Source organism: Calliopsis andreniformis, chromosome 2 (assembly GCF_051401765.1).
Source record: "Calliopsis andreniformis isolate RMS-2024a chromosome 2, iyCalAndr_principal, whole genome shotgun sequence".
NCBI classification, from domain to species: Eukaryota; Metazoa; Arthropoda; class Insecta; order Hymenoptera; family Andrenidae; genus Calliopsis; species Calliopsis andreniformis.
In genome coordinates, this window is record NC_135063.1 from 3,466,761 (window position 1) to 3,479,618 (window position 12,858).

General features: G+C 37.8%; 1 protein-coding gene across 1 annotated transcript in view; it reads left to right on the plus strand.

The window, feature by feature from the left end:
- The window catches only part of Best2 (bestrophin family protein), a 43,848-nt gene that overhangs the window by 7,297 nt on the left and 23,693 nt on the right, over positions 1-12,858 (plus strand). The window contains exon 2 of the mRNA XM_076392297.1: positions 11,925-12,035. Coding sequence (XP_076248412.1) covers positions 11,925-12,035 — 111 coding nt within the window. The remainder of the gene's footprint in view (positions 1-11,924; positions 12,036-12,858) is intronic.

The window sequence follows — 12,858 nt, forward strand, 5'->3', positions numbered from 1 at the left end:
TGCGTATTTGCATTTATTCGGCCGTTATGCGTCAACATAAACAGAAAGGCAAGTGCCAATGGAAAAAGACGAATACGTATGCATTGATCATCAGCCGATCTTTTCCTTGTACCAATTAACAAAATTCGTTGAATGTTCGATATCCCTGTTTTATTAGGTCTGTGGCAATAGTCGTAAATCACTCTTGCTGATTGACTGGCATTAAGGAACATGATACGAAGTAGCAAGAATCTTTGGCACGAATCAGGGGCTAGTTGAAGTGATACACACGCAATAGCCGCGACAAGTAGCTTCCACGCATAATCGACGCACTTCTCGCACCTCGGGCTCAAGATACAAGGTTATTCGTAACTGTGTCACTGTCAATCAAACTCATCGGTATGTATAACGTTCATCTAAACACTAGTCGATATGCTAGGCGGCTTAATTATTTTCATGGTCTGAAGCACGGACAGAAATGTGTCATTCCACAGCGGACGAAAATGGAAAAAAGATAAACACTACAATGGCCTCTCCAATCGAATACGCATTCGTCCTGTTTCGGAGGATAATTGTACACTTTATTATAAGGAATGTCCCGAGAGTAGTTCAAATAAAACTCCGATGTTTGTAGATGTAACCATTATTTATAAACGCTTAATGGAGGAAGCTGCTCGAGAGGGTACTCGTGAAACTTAAATATTAATTGATTACTTCCAAAGAAGTATTCAAATCTGGTAGACTGTTGTACTAAATGAGTTGACGTACTGAGAACCATCTAGTGTTGATGACATTCATTCTATAAGTGGTATGAGGTTAATGCTTTGTTTGACGGAAATAATATTTAACAATTTTTTATTATAGCCTGAGGAATTATTTAATTATTACCTAATGCAATGTTAACATTGACACGTGTCAATGAAGAAGTTTCCGTTCCAACATTCTACATAGGTTTAAATCGTGGCCTACAATGATGCTAACATTTCTTCCTGCCAACATTTAGTACGATTTCCTGTATCTACGTTAATTGAGGAACGCTCATTACGTGGTATAAACTCATTAGTAATCCAAACAGTCCAGCGCTCTGTTTCCCGCTCGATCCTTGCAAGGCGAAGATTCTTCAATTTTCAGTACTCAAGTTCACGTTCCTCTTTACAACATGTTTAATTAAGTAGTAACAAAACGGTCGACGCTAATCATCCGTAGTCATGTAACTTGTTTGCATTTTTGTGAAACTAACACTGTTTTTAACGAAGGAAATTACGTGTAATCGGTCATTTTTTTTCCTTAGAGATTCTGTTATCTGCATTGGTAAAGATGATTTTGAGATATCCCGCGTATTGTATGCGACTTGCTGCAACTGCGCAATGGGAAACATCTGATTCATCAGACACATTTTTTTTCTCCCGCTGTTTTATAGGAAAACAGAGGCCAATTTCAGACATTTTCATCATGATTACATGATACTTGACAAAGAAAAAACATTTTCGTCATGGGATGTCTCTATTATCACATTATTAAAAATAATTAGTTCCTATTTTCAATACGTTTAAAGAGGTTTCTTATAAGTGAAGCAATTTACAGTATCCCTGGATATAAATCACTGTCGATTATACACGGAAAACTATTCCAGCAGAAATAGACAATTCAATCCCAGAAATTGAAATAAACAACGGTTCCTACTTTGACAAATATTTTAATTTAAATATTTGAAATATTGAATATTTGGATATTTGACAATTTGAAAATTCATAATCATCCAGTATCTAGAAATAGCAATTGAAACACTGAATCGTTTCAAATTTTTATGTATACAGGTTAGGGGAAAACAAGGACAAAAGTAATATTTTTTACATTTGGCCTAAGTGTCACCTTGTGAAGATATAAAAACAAAATGTATGTCTTAAAAAGTATACTTATTGGTCTATTATTTGACCCACATTTTAGCCTCATGTGATAAGCAGTCAAAGACCTATGGCAGTTTTCCGCAATTACTATCATTGTTACTTTCGTCCTGGAGGGTGGGGATAAAAGTAATATACCATGGAGACAAAGGTTAATTGCTTCGAGTAAGACGGAGTAAAAACATTTTTTCCAATGCAGTAATAGAATATTTTATTATAAAAAATGATAGAAATAAACATTTAAATAAACATATTTTAGGTCACGATAAAAGGAAATATTATGTTTTAAATAACGAAAGATAAAAGGTATAACCAACTTCGTCTATATCTTTGGTATTGTGTATTGGTTTAACGATATTCTTTATTGTACTCCAAATTACAATTATGACAGACGTAATGAAAATCACCTATGATGCAGTCTTCATGGAACCAACTCTTGCAATTTAGACATTAGATCTACTTCTCTCCCGAATAGCTTTCACTGAAGAGTTTCAAACAAACCTAACATATATAATCCTTGTTATGTAAAGAATTCCTATCCTGTGTGTTATATTGCTTGCCTTTTTTTTCATTGTTTTCTTGTCAATATTTACACATTGAACTTGCATATGGACAAAAGTGACGTGTTATCTACTTTAGTCTATTATAGTGCCGTGTTAATTTTGTCCCACCCACGTTTTTCACAATAGAAATGTTATACCTCGTAAATTACAAAAGACTTACTTATTCAAAACAAATACAAGAACTTATAAAAATATTATCTAAAAATGCTTTGACAAATGGTTGGATCAAGGTTTATAGTTAAACTATGAATATTAATAAAAAAACGAAAAAGAACAGGAACTTATCTGGATGATCTATACAGATTCAGTTTGACTACTTGCAACTCGGCGATTCGTATTACTGCTCAGCTTCGATTAATGAAATAAAAGAAACATTACACATGTAACTTTGTAAAAGAAATTTTCTACATATTCGATGGCAGATGCCAAACATTTTATGGTGTTATTCTACATGCAAACATATAACGAAACTGAAGACAGTCAAAATTGCGTTTCAGACTTCATTTCCTAGTTATTAATTATAGCTAAGAAAACGCTTCAATTACACGTAGAACTGACTTGACTAATGTACACTCGCAGTAGGATAAGTCCCAAGTCACGCACATTTCACGCAAGTTTTAGTCGTTTTTGCAACAATTAATAACTCTAAAATGAGGCCGCATACATAGTATCATCATTCTTGATTCTTGTTATATTTTAACATATAGAATCACTTGTTAAAATTCTGATACATGTTGTCGAACACCCTGTACCTGATTCGAATTTCTTCGAAGTTGAGATTGCAACTCTCATCCTCATTCCTATCAGTATCTATTACCATTTTTTTTCCAAGAGAAGTTACGATACATTACATGTTTTATTTCACGAAGAACGATATGCATAAAATTAAATTGCAATTGTTCGAAGGAAGACAGTAACGGAGCAGTAACGTTTGGAAACGACTAAGCTCCACCTACGCTGGCAACTATCGTAGTTTTACGTCAGCACCCACCTCTCGAACACCTGTTCCGAGTTCGCTTTCGTAACAATGCTTATCGAGATTTGTTCTCGTTACGAGCTTGGCCGACGCTGGTAGGCGGATGAGTTCTCTTCCTGCTTCAAGAACGCTGCACCAAGGCGTTGGAGTATACAGACGATTTTTGAGTTTCGATTTCACTTTATGCTGCTGCTATAATAACCAATTCGCTGTTTATGAGTGAGAAACCGTACCTATTTACTTTTTCTGGAGCATAGTCGTTGAGTAATAGAAACAAGGAAAAACAGAAGTGCAGCTATAGTAATTAGCAATAAACGTCGATAATTACATCACGTTTAACTAACTCGAGATACTAAACAAATCATCGTGCATTTATAACTCATAGTTCGCCACGACCGACGTCCATTAATGTAGGAATCTCATACATCAGACATTGATCTTCGATTTCAATGATCGATAAATCACTTGGAAGCGCCAGACACGGAGGTGTTCCCGCCACGTATTCTTTCCCATCTGCAGGTTGTTTATCAAATTGCTACTTATTCGTGGCGCACCTCCCTTTGCATTGTCTCAGACGGAAGAATAAATGACAGAAGAAAAAAGCGAGGTAGAGTCGGCGAGTCGCAAGGAGGACGACTAGTTATCGCATTCCTCCTCTCGGAACCGTAGATGGCTGGTCTCATACATCCCGAGAGGCTCGTTTCCTCTTCACTCCTTTCTTGCCCAGCTAGAAGCTTCGAGCTTCTTGCGTATAAAGCATTTGTGCCAACGCGGCACGCGTTTAAGTACCTGGCGTAGTACTTCGATGGATAAGAAAAGAAAGGATCCGTTTTCAGATAGTCGCTTTAGCGTCGTCGACGTTAATATAATTCAACCGGGAACTATCCTTCAATGCCAGATCGTTGTGATGGGGCAAGGAACTGTGATAAATAGATTTCAATCGGATCTAAGAGAGACGGAACCTTGACTCGTCAATTGCTCGTCGTACAGACGACGGGAGGAAACTTCGTTCTTTGTTACGTAGATGGAAGATCGAAAGAACTAATTATGCAACGCCACAGCCATACATTTGTCTGCGCTTCGTCCAGAACTCGCGTTACATGAAACACAGTAGGATCAATTTTTGATGACGCTTTCTATGAAACTGACATTACCGTATCACTGGCACTATTAAACGATCTATCGACATGGTTCGAGGGCAACAAGGACACAACTTGTCTCCAAGTCTCCATGACCATGACCGCGAAGAATGAGAAAGGAAACAGATACTTCTCAGCGATGACTCGACGTATTATCCAGCTGTGACAATCCTCAAATAAAGCTGAAATGAACAATCCGAGATCGAAGAAAAAGAATATCAATACAATTGAAAACATCGATCTCTGGGTTAATTCCATTCAACACGCATCGCGCCATTAAACTATTCAACGCTGTAAGACTCTCGAAAGCGATTTTTCGTGATTACCTTTCACTCGAGCAGCCAACATTGTTCTGAAATGTCAAGCATACCGAATTTCCATCCTCGTTTTCGCCTCGAGGTTCTACCTAGCGCATCGATTATGTCATACGAAAAGGCGCGGGCATCGTAGCCCGTTCAATTGATTCCAGGAAAGGAGTCGGGACTAGTTCCTCCAACCTTTCATAAATAATTCACCAGCGTCCGTTGGTTCGGTCGTAAAGCTTCGGCCAATAGGAAACCGACATAGCGTCTAGAGATCCTAGACTCGCTTCAGCATCCACGATCACGATTATAATTTCACTTCCGCTTTCGTATCGTGCCAAGAAACCGAGCCGGTGGATCGAGGATCGTGATGTAACGCGTTTAACATAGGCAGAAAGGGGAGACGACCGTCGCCAAGCGTGAATTCGAGGATTAGACCGAATACGGCAACGAATGGGAGAAGTGGGAAACGAAGGAACAAAATTGTGTAACGTTGGCGAAGTACAAACGTAGTCGTCTGGTCGACAAGAGCGATAAAAGGCCTTGGCGAGCCTTGACCGGTGGACCGTTACTTCACGCTGTCCAGCGTGGATTCAAGCTACTTGTTTCCCTCTTACCGGGGCAACTTCGTTGCAACGCGTTTCTTTTGTTGTCTTGACTTTTCCCGTAAATCTATCGATCTTTGCGCAAGCACACGTGAACGACTAGACAGTAGACACACGACGCCGAGCAGCAAGCTCGTTTAGACTTTTTTTTTTGACCGTTCAATACACACTCGAGATACTGCGGAATCGAACGACAATCGTCTCCACTGAAACGCAAAAGCCGACCGATTGTTTGGTCGGCGATACGAATGTGGAGCGCGGCTCGTAAATTTCAATGGCAGTAAATTCAAATTGCCCAGCGGGGGCGCTTGGCATTCTTTCTCGCTCCTCGAAGATACTCTTGTCTAGAGGCTAGAGTCGAAGAAGATGTTGACTCAGGTCGTAAAGATTGACGTACGGGTAACCAGCTGATGACGTATGCGGACGAACGTGCTCGTGGCTCCCCGAGTGAATGGGAAACCAGATGTCCAGCCTTTATGCAACATCGTTCTAATATAACGTTACGTGGTAATTTAGCCTGGCGCGTGGCGATTCCTTTTTAGTTTCTGCTATGCTCGCTTCGCGGTTTCTGCGCGAAATCACGGCTGATACCGGCTCTGAATAACTACCGTGACGTCTGTGACGGTAGCCGAATAGCACGAGTGCCGATGACTTCATCATCGGTCATAGAAATTTTATTCTGATCCTCGATGGGACGCATTAAATTATGCGATATGATAATGTGGAACTCTGGACTTCGAATGTCCACTTCCTCGATTTAACTTATGGCTACCCGCTGTTATGATAGCATCAGATTCAGAAGCGTTTACGCAATTACCAAAAATATTAATAGTAGATTTTCTATTCAAATACAGACATTTATAAATAGTAGTTATACTAATACCTTTAATAAATAGGTATATATCTAATTTCAATTATTGATCAAATAGTAATTTTCGAGAGTACTTAATATCTTAGCGAGCTAAGACGGGCAAAGACGCGTAGGAAGCGACCAGCATTGTGCTATAACTGCTTTCGTATCACTATGGAATGTTAAATATTGCTGAAACGTGAGTCACCGTCGCGTTGCTCCGCTAACTAGCCAACAATACATGCTACCTTCGCCAACTCGATTATTTATTGTCGTATAGCCACGTCCATTGGCTTAGCCCCGACGATTCATTTCACGAAATGATCTAGATCGCGATTTCTGTTCCTGTTTCCTACTCATTTTCTTTTCTCTCCACGTTGTAATAAAGCCGACGATAAACTTTCCCTAATCTACAGCTCCGCATAAAGAAATAGCAGATATATATGTACTATCTCTAATTTCTCAAAGCCAAGTTCGAATTTCTACATAATGCAGGAGCAAAGAATCTGTTATTTTTTATTTTTTACTATAGTCTGGTAGTAAAATATTTTGAATCTTTAAAAGATAGCAGGAAAAAATGTTACTATTTATGCCTTCAAGATAATATTATTGATTTTTTCCAAAATATAATATAAAAAGTTAAATAAGTAGTTTTTTATAATTGTGACATTAATCTACTCAAAGCAACCGGTTTCCTAGGAGATGGACCTTTGGTTTCATAGATTGGACCACTGGATTAAAGTGTAAAAATGATTAAATTTTCTTAACAACAAGCTTATAGAATACATTATACAGATGTCAGCATACATAATTTGCAAAATCTCACAGTAAAAGCCAACAATCTAAGTAATAAAATTTTTTTAATTTCGTATTTACTTCTATACACAGTGTACGAACCCTAATACATCATTTTATGCACTTTATCGTATTCTCTTCCGTGATTTCTTCACATAAGGTACAAAATCACTCAGAATTATTTTTTGGTCTTTTGAAATTATATTGCTTTTGTAACACTCTACAAATTTTCCTATATTAAACTGGTTCAATGGAAACCACTACTTTTGGTCTAAATAATTGAAAATACTTTTCCTTATCTTAATTTTAGGTAAAAATTAAAAAATGAATACAGTAAATTGTAGCTTAATAGATCTATAGTTAAAAGTCGTGTGCTTAATTAAACCTAACTGTTTCTAAAATTTCAAAGATAGTTAAAAAGTTTTCAAACTATAAAAAAAAATTTGTGGACCTGCATCATGTTATCACAGCAGCAAAAACATGGTCATTATAAAGTTATGTCTATACTGAGGTAACAATAAGAAATATTTTTTCACCTCTTATTACTTATAGCGTGTAACTAAAAAACTATGCATTTTCAGGTATATGTGCATTGGTACGTTTCATTGGCTTTGTATCTAGAACTTATCCTCTAAAAGTATCCTATGTTCTTTTATTTTTTACACAAGGGACGACAAAATGTTCCTCGTTGCTGTTTCAGTGTAGATATAGCTTAAGTATCTGAAATACAACATGGACATCCCGCACAATTGCTCGCGAAGCAATGGTAACAACAAATATCCCAAGTATCTTCGAAGTTTTTCAACAGTGTAGGTTTAATTAATGATTGAAGTTAAAGCAAAACCCCTCGCCAACAGTACAATATAAAAACAACGATTAACCTTCGTAAAAGATCGAACTCACTAAAAGGTACAATGCAAATGAGTTTTATTTGCTGATGAAAACAGTTTAATATGGATGGTCTTAATGGATTTACGTATACATATAATAAAAAATAATTGAAGAAAATTTATATGTTCCGTGCACAAGAATTTGACTGCAATATAATTAACAATTGAAACACTCCATTTCAGTAGAATAAGCAATTTATTCCAGACTACAATCCAAAAACTACCAATCATTACCAAATCAGGTGGTTAATGTTATGAAGAACGGAGGCGTTTATACTCATTACAAATTGCGTCCTAATTTTTCGTTTTGGAATAAATGTATGAATTAATTTGGTAAATGTGCTATCATCCCGCCTTCGGTATTTAACAGATTCCTTCTTCCTGAGTTGTAACACTCATTAGTATTTGTTTCATACACAGGTTTTAAATTATTTTCGAGAAATTGAAGATAGCACGCGTGTTATCTTTTCGTCCGGAACTGCATGCGCTCGCATGGATTGCAACGTGGAAGCGTTGTCGCGCAACGCGCTAACGACTTAACGACTGCGTTTTACATGGAGTGGTTCAAACGTAGGCATTTCGTCGTGTTATGAAACAACAAGCCGCGAACATCAGGGTATCGTCTTCGAATAGAAATGCAACCAGGAATAAACGTGTCTACGAACAATTTCGTGAGCAATTTTGCAACGTCGCTTGGCTAATTCCTCAATTATCTACCGCGAGAAGTATTTATCACGTAAATGCACGCCATAACTCAACGATGCATCGATTTTATCGCCGAATGAAAAATATTCGAAAGCGTTAAATTGAATCAGTGTGAATTTTGAAAATGAAAAACTGTTAAGGAAGTGGAACGGGCATATTAATGTTGTAGGAGATACACTCGCTCGAGTTTGGAATTCGATGCAATCGTTTCACAGAAGGCATTAAAAAATATCTCGCCACGAATGGACAAAGAGATTCTCACAATTCGATGTACAAATTCGCGTATAAATCGCAGCTTAATAATGACGTAACGGGCAAAACATTGTCATTAGTGCTGCGATTAAGTATGCAGCGCCATTGGGCCGTCTGCTTAATTATGCTCATCTTTGTGCATCATTATGCGTTGCTTCATAAATCAATCGTTCAACCGAGAGGTCTTCTTGGTTCACGTGAATGTTCCTTGGTACGAATGCGCGGAAACGATCGACAGGTCAATCGTATGCAAACGATTCTCAAAAGGAATGGGCTTTGCCAACTACATGTATGACCATTCGCATCGACGAAGCAATTTTACGAAAGAAGACGATAGATTAATAAACAAACTTCAAGCGATAATTGCAAACGTTAAGGAGATGTAATAAATAAAGCAGTTATGTAAATATAATAATTGCCAAACGATACAGTAAATTCAGTACTTATTGTTATATTAATATTCCCCTGTCGCCATGAATCTATCAGAGAAGCGTCTAATGGAGGCATTTACGATGTTCATGCATCGCGAATGTTGCTTGCAAGTGTTCGAACGAGTATATAAACGCGAGTAATTCGTGTTTTCGGTAAAAACCGTAAATCCAACGAAGGTCAAAGTACCACTGGCAGACATCAATTAATGATGCCTGGATAATTGCCTCCATGCTCCATCGTATGCCACAACGTAATGACACAATGTATGTATGTACATATGTACGTACAAATGTCGCGCTGTGCGTGCAACACGCATTTACGTACGTGGGGGTTTCACGAGCGTGCGGTCGCGCATCGTACCGTATGAATGGTGTGGGACAATACTTCCTACCATGACCTACTGACATACAAATAATGGAATAACTTGATATTCAAGTACTTTCATACTTTTCACGTTCCTCTCCTCCTCTCGTTTCAAATAAAGAAATTTAGTATTCTCTGAAATTCGCGAAAATGTGGTTCGAAGGGAAAATTCGTCGTCAGTGCAGGAATGGAAACTAGATGTGTACCTTGAACCCCATACGCATATCAAAAGAAAGTTGTATCTTCTGTGTACTACTATGTAGACTGACCTAACCAGACACGCACAATTTCGGGTCGTAAGCTGCAATCTCGTCAAACTTAACTTGCGTCAAAGGTCGTTGAGAAATTGATACAAAACACGTGACGCATGCGTAGTTGGTACTGTTTGTAAAGTTTCGAAATATGTTCGAGGAACAGCAAGAATTCGGCGTATTCATGCTCCGAAGGATATAAAGTATACCGCTATACTTTCACTCATTTCCAGCAGATTTTTTCCTTGGCTACCTATTTCCGAAACGATTAATGAGATTCTTCCTAAGAAGATTTCATCACTGATAGACACATTTTTAGGGAACTTGTTTTTGAGGCTTCAACACCGAGCTCCTACATTGCTCAAATTATTATCCTTTACTTAATGGTAAAGGCGCCAATGACTAAGCGTTTCGAAGATACCGAAATCTCACTGTAAGGTGATTTTACTCCTCTCGAGAGTCTTCTGTGAATCTCTCGCGCTAGCAGCCAATGGCAATCAAACGCTATGTGTTACGGTCTTGCGAATACATTAGGGTGAAACACTCTCAATGCACCGGATATCCGACGCTGTTTTCATAGGCTTTCCCCTCCATGGAGACTTCAATGCCGTAAAACTGTATTGTTAGCATAGTTCAAATCACTTCCCTAACATTTTTTCTATTTCCTCTATACCTATTTAAAAAACTTATACACGTTTGATTCAACGAAGGATTAGAAAGATTGATTTGCTCGATCGCAAGACAGAGTTTCGGCTACATAGAGAGCATAGATAGCAAAAGATCAATAAATAAATGTAGACAACGTGTCTAACAGTTAATAATATGTAGATACAACAGGAATACGACTGTTGACAAAACACAGCGTTTTACTTTGGCCTCGTTCGTGCATCGATCCGCCGTGCTATCTACAGCTGCGGGATTTGAATTTAAAGTCATTGTCGCCTCGGGATTGGTATTGACGAAACCTTCGGCATCATCGGCCTTCAATGATTTCGGGCTTGAGTACGCAAGGGTACCATACATTTGGACAGTAGCAAAGCTATAAAATTACGAACAACTACCTGGACGCATGCACTTGCAATACGAAGGAATAGCAAGCAATGTCACATGTTTCGACACGAAAATATTGCGAATTCAATATACCCGAAGCTCGTAAAACCGATCTAACCTTGACACACATACGAACAGTCATACAATTCCCAAATACCGTCTTCACTCTTAATCCGTTCAGTTGGTTATTGAGAAAACAGGACATTTAACGAGAAACTTTTTGTAATCTGATGATTAGGCAAATAAGGAATCGCATCGCCAAAAACCCTGACCGCTTCGTGTTTCATTATTATCGTTAGCCATCGAAATCCGAAACGTTGGATTTAACAAAAAAGATCGCATTACTTCCTATGGTCTCACTTTTTATTTATTCGAACAAAAATATTCCACACTCTGCACTTTGAGACTCTGCTGCATCATTCATATCGTTGGAATACGAGATATTTAGATGCTAATCTCTGAATCTACGACATGAGCCAGGGGACGCGTGCCACGACCTTCTTTGGGGAATTTTACAAATCACGGAGGTAGCCGAAATCGTGCAATAAAGTGCTCGTAAAAGAGACAATAATGGGGTACCTAAATAGTCTAAACTCTAGAACTACTACTCTGTGAGTTGAATACGTTGAACTCTGAAGAGAGTGAGTGGCCCTGCTCCCTCCACAGTTCAACGTTATTGAAATAAAGTTGTAAATTTACGTCATTGCTGGTATGCTCGAATAACTTGTCACTAGCATTATTGTAGTCATACAGTAAATGTTTATATGATATATCATCTGCTATTTCAAAAACATTTTACTCATCACTGCCTCTGCCATTATGCAAACGTAACACGATAATGTATATATATTTTCTTTTCCTTTTACAGATGGCGAGGCTCCGTGTACAAACTAATCTGGCGAGAACTACTGGCCTACCTGTTCGTCTACTACCTCATCAACTTAACATATCGATATGCGCTCAACGAGCACCAGCGGGTGTGAGTACATGAATACGTTCATTTGAATATCTTCCCGCGTAAAGTTTCTGTCTAGATGCAAATCGAAGGTTACAGCCTTAAACAAGCGATAAGAAAATCGCACAAAATACGGCTACCGTCTAAAAATTATTTTTGTCGGCTAAAAAAAACTTTTCCAATGGATCGTAAAAATATAGAATTACAAAAGAATATTACCACGCAAAGTATTTCTCATTGCATCGCAGTACTTTTTATCTTAATCTCCAACAAATCCTGTATCCATGAAAAAGCCTTCGATCAATGGAAATTCAAGCGACGTCTTAACGATAAGATGGAAACAATGTGACACGCGACTATCCTTACCTTTGCTCTTATCTCATGGAAAACGAATTGTTCGACGCGTGGGTACGAGCTGACATAACCGCAGATTTTATGCTTGTCGATAAACCCACGCGACATCGACCTTGGTCAAGCAACAAAGCCGAAGTACCTCCAATGTTCCGATCAGCAATTACATTTCATCAGTTAGCGTCGGTAAATTTATGACAGACTCGTTTTGTTATATCGCACGTATACTTTAAAAGTGATACAACTCTAAAAAACGTGATTTTTGAATTACAGCTATAAATCAGTTTGATAAATGCACCTTTATTCATTATAAAAAGTTTATTGATTAAATATTTAAATTATGGAATTTTTCAAAGAATTTTTCAAATCTAAATTACAAATTATTTAAATAATAACAAGAAAATCAATTAATGCAAGTAACACGTAACTATTTTTTAGACTTATTATTCAAGTAAGATAACTTTCATTAAGTTAATCTACTTTTTATGTCAATATT